The sequence below is a fragment of the Salmo salar genome, chromosome 01, assembly GCF_965601325.2.
Source record: "Salmo salar chromosome 01, fSalSal1, whole genome shotgun sequence".
In the NCBI taxonomy this organism is placed as follows: Eukaryota; Metazoa; Chordata; class Actinopteri; order Salmoniformes; family Salmonidae; genus Salmo; species Salmo salar.
The window spans coordinates 30,215,161-30,232,717 of NC_138291.1; the positions used below are offsets into that span (position 1 = coordinate 30,215,161).

At 44.2% G+C, this 17,557-nt stretch overlaps 2 protein-coding genes across 6 annotated transcripts in view; one reads left to right on the forward strand and one right to left on the reverse strand.

Annotated features, from left to right (window-relative positions):
• LOC106597151 (inositol-tetrakisphosphate 1-kinase-like) overlaps nt 1-8,277 on the forward strand; it is a 49,666-nt gene extending 41,389 nt beyond the window's left edge. For 4 of the 5 annotated variants that reach the window (XM_014188432.3, XM_014188397.3, XM_014188472.3 and 1 more), the window contains exons 6-11: nt 606-704; nt 1,238-1,278; nt 1,839-2,004; nt 3,966-4,033; nt 4,148-4,310; nt 4,922-8,277. In XM_014188432.3, coding sequence (XP_014043907.1) covers nt 606-704; nt 1,238-1,278; nt 1,839-2,004; nt 3,966-4,033; nt 4,148-4,310; nt 4,922-5,256 — 872 coding nt within the window. In that variant the 3' untranslated portion in view covers nt 5,257-8,277. The remainder of the gene's footprint in view (nt 1-605; nt 705-1,237; nt 1,279-1,838; nt 2,005-3,965; nt 4,034-4,147; nt 4,311-4,921) is intronic. The other variant, XR_006769515.2, reaches the window with a different exon arrangement.
• A 423-nt stretch (nt 8,278-8,700) lies between these two features.
• On the reverse strand, nt 8,701-17,144 carry LOC106597351 (serine/threonine-protein kinase PLK4). Its single transcript, XM_014188572.3, has 14 exons — nt 16,931-17,144; nt 16,076-16,171; nt 15,549-15,644; nt 15,280-15,394; nt 12,445-13,423; nt 12,243-12,334; nt 11,786-12,114; nt 11,568-11,672; nt 11,353-11,455; nt 10,644-10,793; nt 10,270-10,498; nt 9,652-9,745; nt 9,244-9,494; nt 8,701-9,080 (listed from the first exon to the last, which is right to left on the reverse strand). The coding sequence occupies exons 1-14, from the start codon at nt 16,958-16,960 to the stop codon at nt 8,981-8,983; spliced, it is 2,769 nt and encodes a 922-aa protein (XP_014044047.3). The 5' UTR covers nt 16,961-17,144; the 3' UTR covers nt 8,701-8,980.
• Between the last annotated feature and the right edge of the window lie 413 nt (nt 17,145-17,557).

Genomic DNA, 17,557 nt, shown 5'->3' on the forward strand with positions numbered 1-17,557 from the left:
TCTGTTGTTTTCTGTCTGGTCCTGATCTATGTGTTGTCTGGTGCTGTGGCGTCTCTCTGGGCAGAGCAGGCCAGACAGGGTTGGCAGCTTCCTTGTTTATTTATTTGAACAGGAGCCTGTTCTCCTCTCTACCTCCTCTGCTCCTCCCTCAGGTGTGTGTTTTAGGGTTCTCTAATCCAGCTGTATAATGGAAGGTAGTGATGACAGGGTACTGACACGCACACAGGTGGTGTGTTTGTGTGTGAGTCTAAAATTGGACGGCCTTCTGCCTCTGTCATCAGATGACAAGTAGCTCTCTTGTCGGTGTTTTGGCTGTATGAATAGGGTATGTTTGGCGTCACAGGTACATTTTTTTTTTTAAACTAGCCATCTCTGAGAGAACACGTCAGTCGGTGTGTTTTGAGTTTCTGTGTGCGTGAGAGTCTGTTCTTGGATAGTCAGGCTGAAACAAAGAAGGACTTCTGAATGACATGCTTAGGGATTTTTATCCTTCAACAGATTCACTGATATTAAGATGTGGTTTTCCTTCCTAGTTCCTACTCTCTTACTCATCTCCTTTCCTTCCTCTGTCTCCCCTCCCTCTCTCCATCTCCCTTCCTCACTAGATGAGAGAATCTGCTCTCCCCCGTTCATGGTTCTGAACACAGAGTGTGGTCCAGATACACTGGAGAAGATTGAAAAGCATGGACTCACGTTCCCATTTAGTAAGTCCCTCCCTTTCCTGTTTGATAGAGGAATTGTCACTTGACCCAGATGATTACACAGGGTCCTTCCTCCTCCTCACTTTGTAGGGGTTGACATTAGGAAACAATTTGTAGTGATGGGGAAACTGCCAAACACTCAAAATAAAAAATAAAAAAATGGTTTTAGTATCCACATATTAGCTACACAGCAATTAGTTTGTTATTTATTTTCAGTGTTGAACTATAAATGATATTACTTTTCAGTGTTGAACTATAAATGTCTTGGTTTAACTTCTGGAAGTACATTTTTAGCTTAATTATTTTCAAACCCTCCGCTATTTTTAAGCCACCTTGTATGTCCAATTTACCTAGCTTTCTTGTCTGCAGACAGCCATTTATGGAGAAGGGGTTTTGAAAGTTGTGGTCAGTGTAAAAATAACCCGCTGTCATCTTGTGACGGTCATGTTGTTTCTCAACACGGATGCCATTGGGGAAGTGTGGTTTCCTCACAAACATTTTCAACCTGTTCTTCTTCCTCTCCCTCCATCTCTCAGTTTGCAAAACACGAGTAGCCCACGGAACCAACTCCCACGAGGTAAGAGCCACCAGGGTCATGGTGGGGAAGGGGGATACCTAGTCAGTTGCACAACTGAATGTATTGAACTGAAATGTGTCTTCCTCATTTAACCCAACTCCTCTGAATCAGAGAGGTGCGGGGGGCTGACTTAATCCACATCATCATCATCATCGCCTGGGGAACAGCTGTTGGTTAACTGTGTTGCTCAAGGGCAGAACGGCAGATCTTTTTTTACACCTTGCCGGCTCAGGGATTTGAACCAGACCTTTCGGTTACTAGCCCAACGCTATTAACCGCTAGGCAACCTGCGCTTAGGGTCACAGATTAATCACACCCTCGATCGTTAGCTAAATCCCTGTAATCCATTAGCGTCTCTAACTAGATAATCATTTAACACATCAAACACTCTACAGTTCTCTGTCAGCCCAATCGATAGCCACTTCTCCGTCCGCCCATATGGTCAACATTCATATGTGTGGATGTCATGGAAACCGGTTGGATGGATGTTATGGTACATGAACAAGTTTCTGAATGAAATGAGATGAACTGTATTGATGACCTCTTCTCCCTCTCCACAGATGGCCATCATCTTCAGTGAGGAGGACCTGAAGGATGTGAAGCCTCCGTGTGTGATCCAGAGCTTCATCAACCACAACGCGGTGCTCTACAAGGTGTTTGTGGTGGGGGAGTCCTACACACTGGTGGAGAGACCCTCCCTCAAGAACTTCCCCGCTGGACCAGCAGGTGAGGAGGACCCAGGAGACTGTCTATTTATGGGCACACAGAGTGCCATGCTGAGGAAAGCCTACAGCACTGCTGTCCTAACAGGCCCAATAAAATACCTCATAAAGGCTTTTAAACATCTTTAAGACTGGACTCCCACTCTCTTTAAAAAAAGGGAGTGCAGTGGATTTGGTTGTTTATAAATGTTGGTCAACTTGTTTTTTTCTTTATTTGATTTGATTCTCTAGAGGAAAAGCATGGTGTACAGTCAGACTGATATCTTATTCCTGTCTTGTGTATGGCAACCAGTTGTTTTCGATACCAAACGTCATGAGGCAATCAGAGCATTGATTAGGCTGAAGTAATCTGAATGTGGCCCTTTGCCCTGACAGAATAAGCTGCACCATTTGCATCCACTACAGTAATGCCCTCATGCAAACCAGTCTGGGCTTCAGCGGAACCTTTTACCTTCTGAAAGAGACTAGGATCATCCCTGTGTGCTGCAGCACAGTGAAACATGCAGTAAAGTCCCCCGACCTGCCACACACGCACCACACCTATGCTACTGTATACACAGAGTGCCGTCCAGGGGCGTTGTCCAGGGGCGTTGTCCAGGGGCGTTGTCCAGGGGCGTTGTCCAGGGGCGTTGTCCGGATTTAAAACAAACCCGCACTATATATAGAGCAGACAAAATGGATTATAAACGAAGGGAGGTAGAGAAGGGAGGACTGGGTTAGGTAAGGAGAGAGGGGTTGGGTGTTTAAGCACCTCAGTGTTGTGAAAGAGGGCCTGGTGTCAGGAGAAGATAAGGTCCCATCCCACCGCCCAAGCTCCCAGCAGAGGTGATATGTGCCTAGGGGTCTTCAGCTTTCCTGGGAATGATTTGTGGAGCTAGCGCTTCCAGTGTTACCACACCCTGGTAGTCCGAGGCCCTGGGCTCGTTTCGGACAAAGTCCTGCTTTACTTCCATCCTTCCTCACCCTCTCCTTCTTTATAAAGCCATCGCTTGGTGTTAATGATTACAAATGTGTGCCTTGTAGCGAGGTTCTAACAAGACAAATGGATTGCTCCCTTTACATTGGGTAGGGCTGGAAATCAATCTGTCTGTTTTTGCTTGAGGGAAATCCCTGCGCTGAGTCAGACCAAATGACCAGCTACATGACTGGTAATGGGGATATACGTTGTGTACAAAACATTCTTGATACACACAGGAAGCTGTTGAGCAAAACCCAGAAGCATTGCAGTTTGAAGTGGATTTAAAAAGTGACCTCAATTAGGGTTCATAGCTGTCACCCGGTCAGTCTGTCATGGAACGAGTCCTTAACGTTTAGTACACTCAGTTTATTAAGGCCATTGAAATTGAGTTATGTATGACCATTACAAGTAGGAGTTGTGTGCCTAACAGATGTCTTTTTTTGACAGACATTGAGTTTATTTTCATGTTAAATTATCCAAATTTCATCATTAGGTTTTACTTTGGCTTTAGTGTTTTGTTTTTATAATGATTAGAGATGGTTAAGATAATTGAGCAGCACATGTGGATACATATCCACTGTCTATATCAACCAATGTGAGGAATAAATGGATCTTGCATGCTTGTTGGAGGGAATAGAGCACTCCTCTAACACTCAAACAAAAATATTATTCATGGGATTTCCGGTAAAGTAATCTTAAGGACAAATGCTTTCAAGGCCAACGGCAGCTAATATACGCAGGCCTAGAATGTATTTTATGTTAACATCACTGTCATTTTTTTATTCCGCGGTATCTTCCTGTTAGTGATACTGGTACCACTTCATTCATTGTTTATGGCTGCTCCCGTGCCTTTGGTTTCCATCAACCAGTGGACTTTGCTGGACATTCGTCGCTCAAATGAGTTTTTGCTACCTCCTAGTGCCTGAGATGAGAACTGTACAGCCATAACAAATAGTTCAGTAATGTAACGTGTCATCTGACTAAAGTGCATGTTTTCTCCATTACAGACAGAAAAGCAATTTTCTTCAACAGTCATAATGTATCAAAGCCAGAGTCCTCTTCAGACCTGACCTCTGTAAGTGCAATACATTAACATCATGAAATTCATATCACCTATATCTGTTTAAAACCAGTGTTATTAAATGCCCCTAGTTCATTAAACTCAGACTTAGTTTTCTTCCTGCCACAGAGGGACAACGTGGAGGGGGTGTCCCAGCCACCCAGTGATGATGTCATCAGAGAGCTGTCCAGGTCCTTGCGACAGGCGCTGGGCGTGTCCTTGTTTGGCATCGACGTCATCATCAACAACCTCACGGGCCAACACGCCGTCATCGACATCAATGCATTCCCTGGTCAGTGGTTTGTTCCTCTGCCGTAGGGAATAGGAGTAGATGTGTGTTTCTGTTCAAGTCTACGATGGATGGGCATTCATACTACCTGTGTAGCCGTACAACTCAGTTTTACCATCTCTACCAGTATGTCATTTCAAATCTTTGAGAGATTGCTTTAAGGCATTGCTAGCCTGCGTGACATGGCCTTGCTTGGAGACAGAGACTAGGTGTCTCGGAGAGAGTAAGCTCAACAATGATGTCATCAGCAGTCTTAAATGAGCATTGAGCACGCTCAGAGGCGAGTCTAGCATGCCTCTCTTGACTAGGGCCGTCGCTATGGTAACACTGTTCTCGGGTTGCACTCTGTTGCCACCTTTGACGGTTGGAGTGTGAGGAGAATGGTACTGAGCTAATCCCTACTCTCACAAACATTCACCCTTTGTGCTTTAAGGACAGAAGCTAGGCAGTCAAAATACAAGCAAGAAGTCCTAAAATAACTACCAGACAATTTTATTCTTTAGTCTTTCATTCATTTACCTCTACTGTACTGTTACCATCAGCTGCCCTCTGTATTGGAGGTGGGATATAAGCATCGGTAAGCCATGTCTCAAGGCTCACCCTCTTCTCTCCAGGTTACGAGGGTGTCCCAGAGTTCTTCAACAACCTCCTGACCCACATCACCAGTGTGCTTCAGGCTCACTCCCCTGACAGCCCCCCAGCCAGCGGGCAGCCCAAAAGCCTGGCATCCAGCCATACCCCCAGCGCTACGGTGCCCACAGCCCCGACCCCGGACTCCCCAGGTTGCTGCAGCATGCTGGGGAAAGAGGCCAGCAGCAGCCCCTGGATCGTGGAGGGGGATGGGAACCTGAAGGGCCCCCGCCAGAGACTGGGCTGTAACTCAGCCATGTCCCCCAACTTCCAGCAACACTGTGTGTCCACGATAGCCACCAAGGCTTCCTCCCAATGACTGCCATCCTCTTCCCCCTTAGCCCCCACCCTGTTCTAACCGCGAACAAAAACAGATGATGATAATGGTGACGATAATGAATAATAATCATAATAATTATGATATTAACTATAATATATCTGTAATCTAAAACCAACTTTTTTCTATGTAGATCTTGATGGTGATTGGGTCTTTGATCTTTTCTTTTCTGCCTTTTGGAATTTTTTTTGTTTGGTTTAATAAGACTTACAGTAATGTGAACTTTTGGGAACTCTGCTTGCTTAATTGCTGATTTTAGTTTCTCTCTGTGAAATCTCTGAAGTGGTCCACATGAGGTGGTTGGGGGACTAGCCATGTCTGACCTTTGACTGCAGCGGTAAAGAAAAGGGCAAATAAACATATGCTCCAGGCACACAGACACATTTCCTGCATTTAAACTCACTAGTGATGTGTGTCTGAATGCCACTCTGTCATGTGTGGTTAGGGTAGAAGGGATGTATGGCTAGAGGATGGTCTGTATTCTAATACTCCTCCACTGGTTTGGACCAGCTGCCTGTGCTAACTGTCTTAAAGCAGAAGAGCCCACTCTGTCATTTCCAAAGTTGCAAGAAAGTCATTGGGATCTTGGTGGACATTAGATTAGGGCTGGGCGATATCTATCGTCTTTTAATATCTATCCTCATACCGGTATGGATCCTCATACCGGTATGGATCCTCGTACCGGTATGGATCCTCGTACCAGTATGGATTTTTACAAAACCGTCTAACACGTCAAACTCGTTCTACGGAGAGCCGAGTGTCTGCAGGTTTTCGCTCCTCCCTTGTACTTGATTGATGAATTAAGGTCACTGATTAGTAGTGGGGTGGCAGGTAGCCTAGTGGTTAGAGCGTTGGGTCAGTAACCGAAAGGTTGCTGGATTGAATCCCCGAGCTGACAAGGTAAAAATCTGTCATTCTGCCCCTGAGCAGGGCTGTTAATTCACTGTTCCCCGGGCGCCAAACACATGGATGTCGATTAAGTCAGCCCCCCGCACCTCTCTGATTCAGAGGGGTTGGGTTAAATGTGGAAGAGACATTTCAGTTGAAGGTATTCAGTTGTACAACTGACTAGGTATCCCCCTTTCCCCTAGTAAGGAACTCCCCTCACCTGGTTTTCTAGGTCTTCATTGAAAGGAAAAACCAAAAGCCGGCAGACATTTGGCCCTCTGTGGAATGAGTTTGACACCCAGGGTCTATAACGAGCTGTTGATACAGTGCTATATAAATGAAAGGTTGGACTACTTCACTGTCAGTGTCTTCCTAGTTTGGTTGTGTATATAACAATCAGCATGGAGAAAGGTATTTGTTGGTTGCCATCCTAGGGTCATGCACTACTCATAAAACATATTCAGAACTTTCATTATCCAGAAACTAAAATTCTGCCAAATACTGCCAAACCATCCAAATCGGGAAAGATATTGTGATAATATATATTGGCCAAATTGCCCAGCCCTACATTAGATACAATTTACATTGAGTGCTGTTTACTTTCCTGTGTGCCATCTTATTGGCAAGGCTCTTGTCATGTCAATTTCATAGTCTTCACAACTACAGAAAACAGAAAATATTTTATTTATATCAAGATATATGTAGCACGAAAGTCTGAAAATGCCTGAATAATCCTTTTGATCACACCTGATTTATAAACATTTATCAGCAGTAAAAGGGGAAAAAAGAAATCTCTGTTCATGTGACCAAGTTAAATATGGAATGTTTATAAAGGCCTTTGAGTGTTTATGGCAGATGTGGTTGAGGTTTATACAGGTGTTTTATGCAAGTACTAAGAAGTCCATGTCCCTGCTTCTCAACTTGATTTGCGTTCCTCCAGCTGAAAGATCAGGATCACATTCCGTTTGTATATGTGGGTGTTTTCGAGAAGAATTCCAGAATTCCAATGCTTTAGTGAAAATGACCTGACTGTCAGACAGTACTGTTTTATGGACTTGAAATGACTGGACACAGGAAACTCTCCCTCCATTACGACTCAATGGAACGTCTGGGCCTCTTTAAAAACGGTATGTTCAATTGGTATTGAACACACTAAATCGGCAAGTTTATTTTTGTGACCATTAAATTAATTGTTTCTTGATTACAATGCTAAGGATTTTTTTGTTTGTTTTTACTTTCAGCCTTATTGACGGCAGACTCCTGGCACCTATTAAACAGTGAAACATCCTGTAGTCCACCTGCTGTGCTCTCTTGTATAGCTGGTATCGACAGACGCCAAACTCCCTGTATGAATCCTATTGTCCAGCTGCTGTGTCCTTTTGAGGTGGCACAAAATTAGGTTAAAATAGAGAGAACATCTAATTTGCTCCTAATGTTCACTGTGAGAGAACCATTTAGTTTGTACTTCTATTTGACTGAAATGTACATGTTAACATCTGTCATGATTTCCTAAGAACAATTTATTTAGCGATTTTATGGGGGGAAATTATTTTTTTATTAAATGGAGAGTGAGCGAGTTGAACAAACAATGGATGTTTGTCAGACGAGTAGTGAAGTAGTTGGTTGGCAAATGAAACTATCTTCAGAACTTCAAGGAGACCGAGCAGCTTAGTTGCCTGTCTTCACCCTTAGTAAGCATCCAGTTGAAGTGCAAGGAAAAGAGTACAGGGCTGCCAACTCAATGTAAAAACAATAGGACATTTACTTGAGCACAGGCTCTTAGTCCTTCAGCATGTACGTAGAATAAGTAGGCTGGCAAACTGAATCGACACAGAGGTTACTTAGCCCCAATGGCCTAGTGACAATGACTGACAATCTAAACGGTTTAGCCATTCCACCTGCAGCCCTCCGGGACTAGCAATGCTCCTGCAGCCTTTCCTAGTGAAGGACACAGATCTTCAACCCTGTAAACAGTGACCAAGGAGAGGATGTCTTAACCAAGCCATGCCCAGTATGTTGTGAAAACACTGACATATCTGTACACAACTATACTGTGTCTCGCATTGTTTTTCATTGTGCTTCTAAATGGGAAATAAATATTACCCCTACTTACAACCTTTATCATTTTTTTCACCCTGACAATGTAATTTGTGCTTCCACCTGAATGTTGTATATGTTCTTTAAAGAAACTAATTCTAAACAATGACTTTTTTTATTAAATGGCTACACGAACAGGGGAAAAATATCCCCCCCCCCCCTTTTTAAAAAACCAATATCCATGTGAGAAATTGCCATTACTATTCCAGTGCTTCAGCCCAGATAATGACAAACAAATGTCTAAGTTATTAAATTAATTCCCACAATGTTGTATTGGGTTTCTCACACGTGATAGGCCTCATGTTCTGCATATCAATACCATACAGCAGTAAGGAATGCTAACGCAACAGCTCATCCTTTAATATTTTACTTTGTTGTAAACATTTACCCATTCATGCTGTAGCAAAAGTGAGAAAGAACAAAAGAGCCCTGAACTCTACCCAGCCTGCAGATGTTTATTGCTTCAGCTTTTATGCATTGACATTTCATGGAGATTATGGTTTGACAACGTAGAAAATTACAAAAGACTCAAGTTTACATACACATACAAGATTATACTGTACAACATGGGCACTTTATAAAATATATATTTTCATAATTTTGTCATCTGTACATAAAAACAATATTTACAAGCACACTTGAGAGGTATGTATGTCACGGTATAAAGCCTATAATAGTGTCTCCTCCCTGCAACAGCATTATGCTGCTGAGGTTGTTTGATTCAGCGGCGTGCTGCTGGACTGGCTAACAGGCCCAGGATGGTGGAGAGACAGTGCAGCTTCTCCTTCACAAGCTCTGGCAACTTCTCATTCTCTTTGTACCTGGAGCAACAAGCAGGAACATGTCAGCAAAAAGAGGTTGACAACTACCATTCCATATCAAAATGACAAAAGATGGACATTGACATAGCACTGTATGAAAGGGTGGTGAAGCCATGGGACAGTTTATTGTAAGTGTTATCGGTGCTGTGTAAGTGTTCAGTACCTGGTGGTTCGTCCCTCTGGGGACGTGTAGGTAATACAAGAGACCCCTGCCTGCACCACCAGCTGGGAGCCATCGTTGAACTGCACCCACACCTCTCCACTAGTCAGCTGTGATGCCCAACCAATGTTTGGCACAAAGACAGACTTGAGCACTTTCCCTGTGTTGGTTGTGTGGTCTTGTTTGACCGACAGTGGAGAGCAGTTTTTGTTCACGCTAGCCGAGGTGAAGTCAGACCCATCATAGGAGATCATCTGAAGATTAGAGAAGAGAAAAAGATTAAAAAAAAAAAATATATATATATATATATATATATATATATATATATATATATATCTTACACTTCCTAAATAAAAATGGATGGAATAAATAGCTTAGTTGATAGAATGAAATGTGTCAGGAGAAACTCACAGAGGGAGTAATGTGTGGGTGCTTGGGTGGTGATGCCACATTTACAGGGGCATCACCACCCAAGGGGCAGGGAGAGTCTGGGTTGGCAGGTCTCCTGGGAGGGATAAACAGAGGCGCAAGATTAGTGACAAGGACTGGGACTGACAGGAGACTGGATATCTCAACAACCTGTTTGGAGGCAAGTATGACTGACTGATTAGAACTGAAATAGTGTCTGCATTCTGCAACATGGTGCTTTCTTTAAAGGGAAATGTCAAAAGAATGTAGCTTCATATTCATCACCACAACATATGTGAAAATGGCACGTTTCTATGTTTTGTAGTAAAAAAAGATGAGGGAGATAAGTGTTTCCAATGACATCAATGAGCATCATGTGATTTTAACCAATTATGAGAAGGCATTTCCTACTAATTGTCTAATTGGTTGATGATGTCATTGGAAACACTTATCTTCCTCTCTTTTTTACTACAAAACAGAAATGCACCATTTTCACATATGTTGATGTTGGGGTGGTGCTGGAGATCAACATTAAGTTGAACATTTTAGAAATGTCCCTTTAAGTGCTTCCAAACGTGACAATGTCCAGCATTAACAGACAGTCATGGCTCTCTTGCTCACCGGCCGATGGTGATGGGGAAGAAGGGAGTGCTCTTGGCACAGCGCTGCTCCTCTGCAGTGATTGCCGTCTCTAGAGACAGACACATGCTGTGGCCCTCGTCAGACAGCTTCACGTACAGCCTGCTCTCTGGGCTGAGGCCACTCAGACCCACCTCTCCCTTCACTGTGTACGACTTCCCACTCTTCTCCACCACACGGACCAGCTCTGACGTCTTGTGGGTTTTTGCTCCTGTCACAGCATACAGGGGGACCACAGGTCAGGATGATTTAGTTTAACTGTGCAACAATAACGTTTCAATCTCAGAAGGAAAATACACCTTATCCTTCAACGTCATTATGTTTCATATAATTAATGCTTTCTACATGATCCTCACCATCGTAGAAGCACATCTCCAGGTCTGCATTGGGGGAGTTCTCCATCAGCATACACTTGCCATACTTGGTATAGAGGGTGACTTTGGGAGTCTTGGATTTCACCAGCTGCACAAACTTGGAGGCATACTGGTATTTCTTCCAGTACTTCTCTATTGAGGACAAACAGAGGACAAAGGTTAGTTGAAATCAGATTTCCAACACATTTATCGAATTGTGGTTTTACATCTTTTGTATTTTACCCCCTTTTCGATCTTGTCTCATCGCTGCAACTCTCCAACGGGCTCGGGAGAGGCATGCGTCCTCCGAAACATGACCCGCCTAACCGCGCTCCTTAACACCCGCCAGCTTAACCCAGAAGCCAGCCGCACCAATGTGTCGGAGGAAACACAGTTCAACTGGAGACCGGCGTCAGCCCGCAGGCCCCCGGCCCGCCACAAGGAGTCACTAGAGCACGATGAGCCAAGTAAAGCCTCACCTGCCAAACCCTCCCCCAACCCGGACGACGCTGGGCCAATTGTGCGCCGTCCTATGGGACTCCCGGCCAAGGCCGGTTGTGGCACAGCCCAGGAATGAACCCGGGTCTGTAGTAATGGATCTAGCACTGCATACGATGCAGTGCCTTAAACTGGTCTGCCACTCGGGAGACCCCAAATTGTGGTTTTTAAATCATGTCACTGCGAGACGTCACTGTTTGGTATTGAGGTGTACCCGGTAGGTCCTCATAGCTGCAGATCAAGATGTCTTCAGGGGGAGCAGGGGGGCGGTCTAGCACAGGAAAACCCTTCCCCTCATTGGGCTGGTAAATAGTGACCTACAAGATCATGGTCAAAGGGTGACATTAGTGTTTTGCCATTATTTCACAGACATACCATGATACATCTTCTCTGAAGGTTATGAAGTGTTGTGTTTTTCCTGAAACTCACCATCAAACCATCACAGGATATCCTGAGGACCTCTTTGCCCCTCTCCTGGGGGCCCTGGCCCTTGAGCAGCTCCATACACACCTCTCCTGTATCCAGAATGCTCACCTGGGGAGAAGGAGACAGAAACTACAGGTGTAGGGCAGGCAGACATAGCACTGTCATTGAAAGCAGATCAATTGAATAGACAGGGGGATAACTAGGGTGTATGTCTGTCTTACCACAGCGTTTTTAGTCTTCTGTCTGATGGATTTCAGTCTTGAGGCACACAAAGGAGGGAGCACATTTCTCAGGGACTTTTTCTCCTTTTCTACACTTGGTTTGGACAGACTCTGCAGCTCTTCCCCATGACCGGGTTGCCCATTCTCCCTGTAGGAATCAGTGTTTGAGGTGTGGTGGAGGTGGTGCTGGTTGTGGTGGAGGTGAGGACTGGTGCCTCTGCCTGCCGGTTTGTCACTCCAGGTGTTGTGTACACCTAGAGGCTCCCTGCCACTATGGAAACTGCCACTGCTGCTGTGAGAGGTGACATCCGTGGGCCTCGGAAACGGGCCTGGTGAGGCAGGATGAACAAACAATGCGGTCAAGCTTGTGAGAAAAATCTTTATTTTAGAGCTTTTAAATCTTTACATTGGGATATAAGATTAAGATACAGCAAAGAAACAAGTAGGTGTACTATACCTTCTTTACTGAGCCAATTCTGTACACCTTCTGACTCTTGTAACTGCAGGTTTAGTGGATGTGGTGGCTGTATGGAATATGAACATCCTGAGCTGAGGAAATAAAGGGGTACATACATGTATCAGTTAGTCAGACAGACGCAGCCATCTTAATAAAAAAAATTACATTCTATTAATTACATCACACTGGAGTCACATCTTACCTGGCTGTCTGTTTGACAGGCACTGATGGGAGCCTTCCATGCTCTGCGAAGGGTTGTGGAGTGTCCTTGTAGCTGGAGGACATGGGAAAGGCCCGTCTCTCCAACCCAGTCAGCATCTCCTCAGAGTGGCATCTCTCCAGCTCTGCCTGCCCCATCCCCTGGGCTGGAATGACAGAGGAGCTAGACCGGTCTGAGGAGTGAGTCCTCCGTAGGTACCGGGAGTGAGGCCGTCCACTCTCCCCGCCCAGAACTGCCCTGCTCCTCCCTACTCTGTCGGAGTGCTGCTGCCACTGCTCAACCCCCTCAAAGCAGGCGCTGCTTGGCGGCCGGGGCAGTGTGGGGATAGGTGCCATGCGGTTGGGCAGGGCAGGTCCGATCACATGCCTGGCTGCTCTCCTCTGGAGACGGCTGCTGCCTGAGGTGGATGAAGTGCAGGCTGTAGAGATGGTGGCGATGCCGCTGTCCATGGAGCCTGGCTCACCAAGGCTCAGCTCCTTGGTCCTGGCAAGCAGGCTTTGGGTCATGAAGGGGTGGTCCAGCACAGCAGACAGGCTGGGCCGCTGCGCAGGGTCCTTCCTCAGCAGCTGGCGGATCAGGTCCTGGGCCTCCTGGGACACATGGCTGGGCATGTCATACTCCCCCAGAACCACCTTGTTGAGGGTGTGCTTCACCGTGTCTGTGTCAAATGGGGGCCGGCCCATCAGGAAGGCGTAGAACATGCAGCCCAGAGACCAGACATCAGACTCCAGGCCGTGGGCACTGTGGGTGGCCACCTCTGGGGAGATGTAGTTGGGTGTGCCACACATGGTGAAGTGCTTCTCGCTGGGGAGCTTCAGCTGGGTGGCCAGGCCAAAGTCAGCTATTTTAAGGTTCATATTGCTCGTTAGCAGCAGGTTGGACAAGGTCAGGTCCCGATGCATGATGCCATGTGTATGCAAGTACAGCATACCTTTCACTATTTGATGCATGAAGTGCTGTGCTGTAACGTGAAAAAAACCCAAATGAAAACAACTGTTATAAAAGGAAATGAGGACAAGTGTCAAGACATGTTAAAGTAGATTTCATATGTTACTGATGCACTCTAGGGTTGGGCGGTATCCAGATTGTCATACCGTTTCAGTACCATACCAGGGTAGGGCTGGGCAATATATCAAATTCATTTGATTAATTCTAATTTATGTTTTTGAGCAATATTCCAAATGCCTGAATTGTAGAATCAAGTTTTTTTGTAAATACATTTTTTTATCAGCGTTTATGTCCACTTTTTGGTCTTGTCTCGTTCGCTCCATCTGTGCTGTGCACCTTCCCATTTACACCAGAGATTAGTATATAATGACGAGATGCTCGTGTTTCCGCCCTAACAATGAGAGGCGTTTTCCCAAAGGCGGGAAGGCAGGCGACAAGCTTAGCATAGAAACGCACTGGGCTTATTTTTGACAGATTCTGGTGAGTGAAACCTCTCGCTTCTCCTCTTTCTCCCAAGCCCCTCCCCCTACCACTCACAACAAAGATGAGAGATCACTTCTTCCTCTCTGACAAAACGGTTTCAACTCGCTATTTGCATTTGAGGTTGGGTCCAACAGAATCGGTCATATGGACACCGAAACACACAGAGACATAATTTTACTGTAATAGAGGAGAAGTTAACCTTTCAAACCATACCATGTTTATGTTTCAACTCCTCAAATTTTGAGCAGAGCAGACACTAATAAAACATATGTACCAATGAACAATCATTCTGGAAAATGTATGCTCAGTTTGTCGCGCGTGATCCAAATTGGCTAAACTTGAAATATAAATATTAGCTGGCTACTCACTAGCACATGGGCTTGTGCTTGAGCGATTGTTTATGAGACTGGTGTTAATTTTCTATTATTCCTGCCACATTATTAGTGAATGTGCATTATGCATGGTTCTGGTAAAATGTTTACAAAAATTGCATTTTTATAGACAGACCTGAAAGCCAGACGAATTATAATATTTTTTTCAAAGTTATTAGTGGGTCTTATGGTTGTGGAAGGAATATATTCAGCCTAGGTATAATTACACAAGCTCTGAATTCATTAGATTATTGCTGACTGTTTTAAAATGCAGTGGGTTTGAACTTTAAATTGTACAACAGCTTATTTAAAGAAGAAATAGAGATGTTTTAGGGCATATCACCCAGCCCTAAACCGGGGGATAGGGTATTACCGAATGTGCACACAAGGGGCAATTTTGTTTTTTAATTATGTAAAAAAAAAAGTTTTTTTAAAGAGCTTGGCGCACAAAACAATTTAGGCAACAGGGATCTTGATCCAGGAGGGAATTGAATGTCTCTGCTGTAACCAAGAAGCTTGATCTGGACATCTAGCCACTTAGCTGTATATAATCAATTTTACACATCTTACATGCTGACCACACCGCTCGCGTTGCAAAATAAATGTAAACATACATGTTATTCAATTATTGCACTCACACTGCTCGCGTGCGCAAACGCGCTAAATGCGTTGCCAAGCGCTAAAATAGAAGTCAGTTCTATTTGTGACGCTGAACGCGGTGCAAGTCCTGCCTCTCCCATCTCCTCGTTGGTTTATAGAAGCAGATACCCACATGCCATCTCCTCATTGGTTATACCCACGTGGGTGATTGAAAGAGGAACTGAGTTTGGTCGGTCGTCATGGTAACTAAGAAAGTTAGATGCCAATCACCATATAAAGTCCAAAGAAGAAAAAGCCTGGGAGGAGGAGAGATGACTAGAAACAATTCGGTTGACCGTTTTATGTGTGGATCAATTGTCGGAGTAGAGGACCTTGTCTATAGAGGACCGTTTATACCCCGGTAAATGAGACTGACCATCATCCTCTGAGAAGGGCATCTTCCTGTCTTTCAGGTATCGACTCATCTCTCCATTATGGCACATCTCCAACACCAAGTACACATAGTTACTGTCTTCAAAGTAGTTGTACAGCTGCAAAATAGCAAAATTACAAGCCGAAATGTTATATCAGGGTTAACACAGTTATGTAAATTAGTAAATAAGACCTTATTAAAGTAGCACCAATTTCAGCACGACAATGATCAGATATACCAAAACACGTCCAACAAAGTTCAACCATGCTTACCTCTAGTATTGATGGATGCTTCAATCGACACTGAATCTCCACTTCGTTATTCACGCGCTGGACCATACCAGATTTGTGCATGGCTTTTTTGTCAATCTGAACAGAGAGGGGAATGATAGAGATAATTATACAGTGAGCATTATAATACACTGCTTTAGTCTTGTGGTAAACAAACGATCGGTCTTCCACAAAGAGAGTGAGAGCTATCCAGAAACAGAACAGACTGTCTAGACTTCCAACAGTCCACAGGTGACCCCTGGGAGGGGGGCTTAGGAAAAATACAAGACTCTGCTAAACACCACCTGGTAGTGAGATGGTGATGATGAGTGGATAAGTCTTCACTGTGTAGGCAGTCAATATTTCTAAACCGGTGATTTGTTTGCTTGCACTTGACAAAAAACACTTTGTGCTGATGAGTTCTTACGTGTTTTTACCATATGACACAGGAACAGCATGAAACAAGCTTACATCATAAAACTAATTGGATGTGGACTGTATAGCAACTTTAAAAAATGGTAAGTTCTTACCATTTTGATCGCCACCTCCAAGCCAGTGTTCACTGACTTTGCCCGGTAAACACATGCAAAGGAGCCTTTACCAAGGAGGGTGAGAACATTGAAATCCTGAAAAAGAGAATGAAAACATTCACATATATGCAATATATTCATCCAAAATCAATAAGCTAATATTTACATTACAACAAATAGGACTAGAATAGGTCCTATAGCTAGGCCTATGTCCAACAAATGGATTTGCCTGTAAGCTGTTTTTGACAGAGGATGATTCTGATGTGATACCTCAATCTTTAGCTCCCCAGCTGTAAATACGATTCTCTCCTCATCTTCACTGACTTTGCAATTAGTTGTCAGGTTTTGAAATAAATAATTAAAAACTTTGTCGAACATCTTCTCTCTGATATGTGTCATGTAGCCGACTAGACATACAGTGACTGAGTACTAGACTACAACAACTGTGGCTAATGTTAACGTTACCATTTGGTCGTTATGGCTAGCCAACCGTCAGAAGTAAAACATCACAACACCTGTCTCTGTCATATAGCCAACCAAAACCTTTAATTATCCCGGCTCTCTTCCCGCTAATGAGCAGGCGTTGTGGTACCGGTCACCTGGCAACAATAAACCGTTGCGGTAAATCGCAGGGGACGTGTCTCAGTCAAAATAGTCAACAACAACTCGGCTGTAGTAGCCAGTGCTACTAGTTTTAGCCACCAGCTAGCTAAATAAAAGTTACTCTTCTGCGTTGCTGACTACGAATTATGCAAAGTTGGTAACGTTTGTAGACAACTGACGTTCGCTTGCTAGTTAATTGTACAGTATTAGCTGCGGGTTAGCCAGCTAACGTTAGCTAGGTCGACAACTCACCTCGATTTTATCGCCGATTGAAACACTCATCTTGCTTCTTATTTGTCTTCCCAATCGATACAAAATTATTATTCAAAACATGTTCATAAAGGTAAACTCATCAGCGGCCATAAACGACCTTTGATAAAACAGATGAATGTTGCCCCTCCAAAACTTTCGTATTTCTTCCATTTTGAAAATATCCGCCCGTTACCCTCGTGGTCACGTGACTATATACGTCATATGGCAACAAGTACATGTTGCCTCAAGCTAAGGAGAGCTTTTCAGGAACAAAAAGCACTAGATGCCTTAAAATAACATTGGGTCCTCCTTCTGTAAAAACAACTGTCTCATCTAGTAACTTGACATTTAAAGTTGCTTTGTAGCATAATAGTCTTAAATAAGATGAAGATCATTGAGTACACTTTTTTAGCACTTTAGTCAAATACATTTATATTTTTTATTTAACCTTTATTTAACTAGGCAAGTCAGTTAAGAACAAATTCTTATTTACAATGACGCTAACCCGGACGACGCTGGGCCAATTGTGCACCGCTCTATGGGACTCCCAATTACAGCCGGTTGTGATACAGCCTGGAATCGAACCAGGGGTCTGTAGTGACACCTCTAGCACTGAGGTGCATTGCC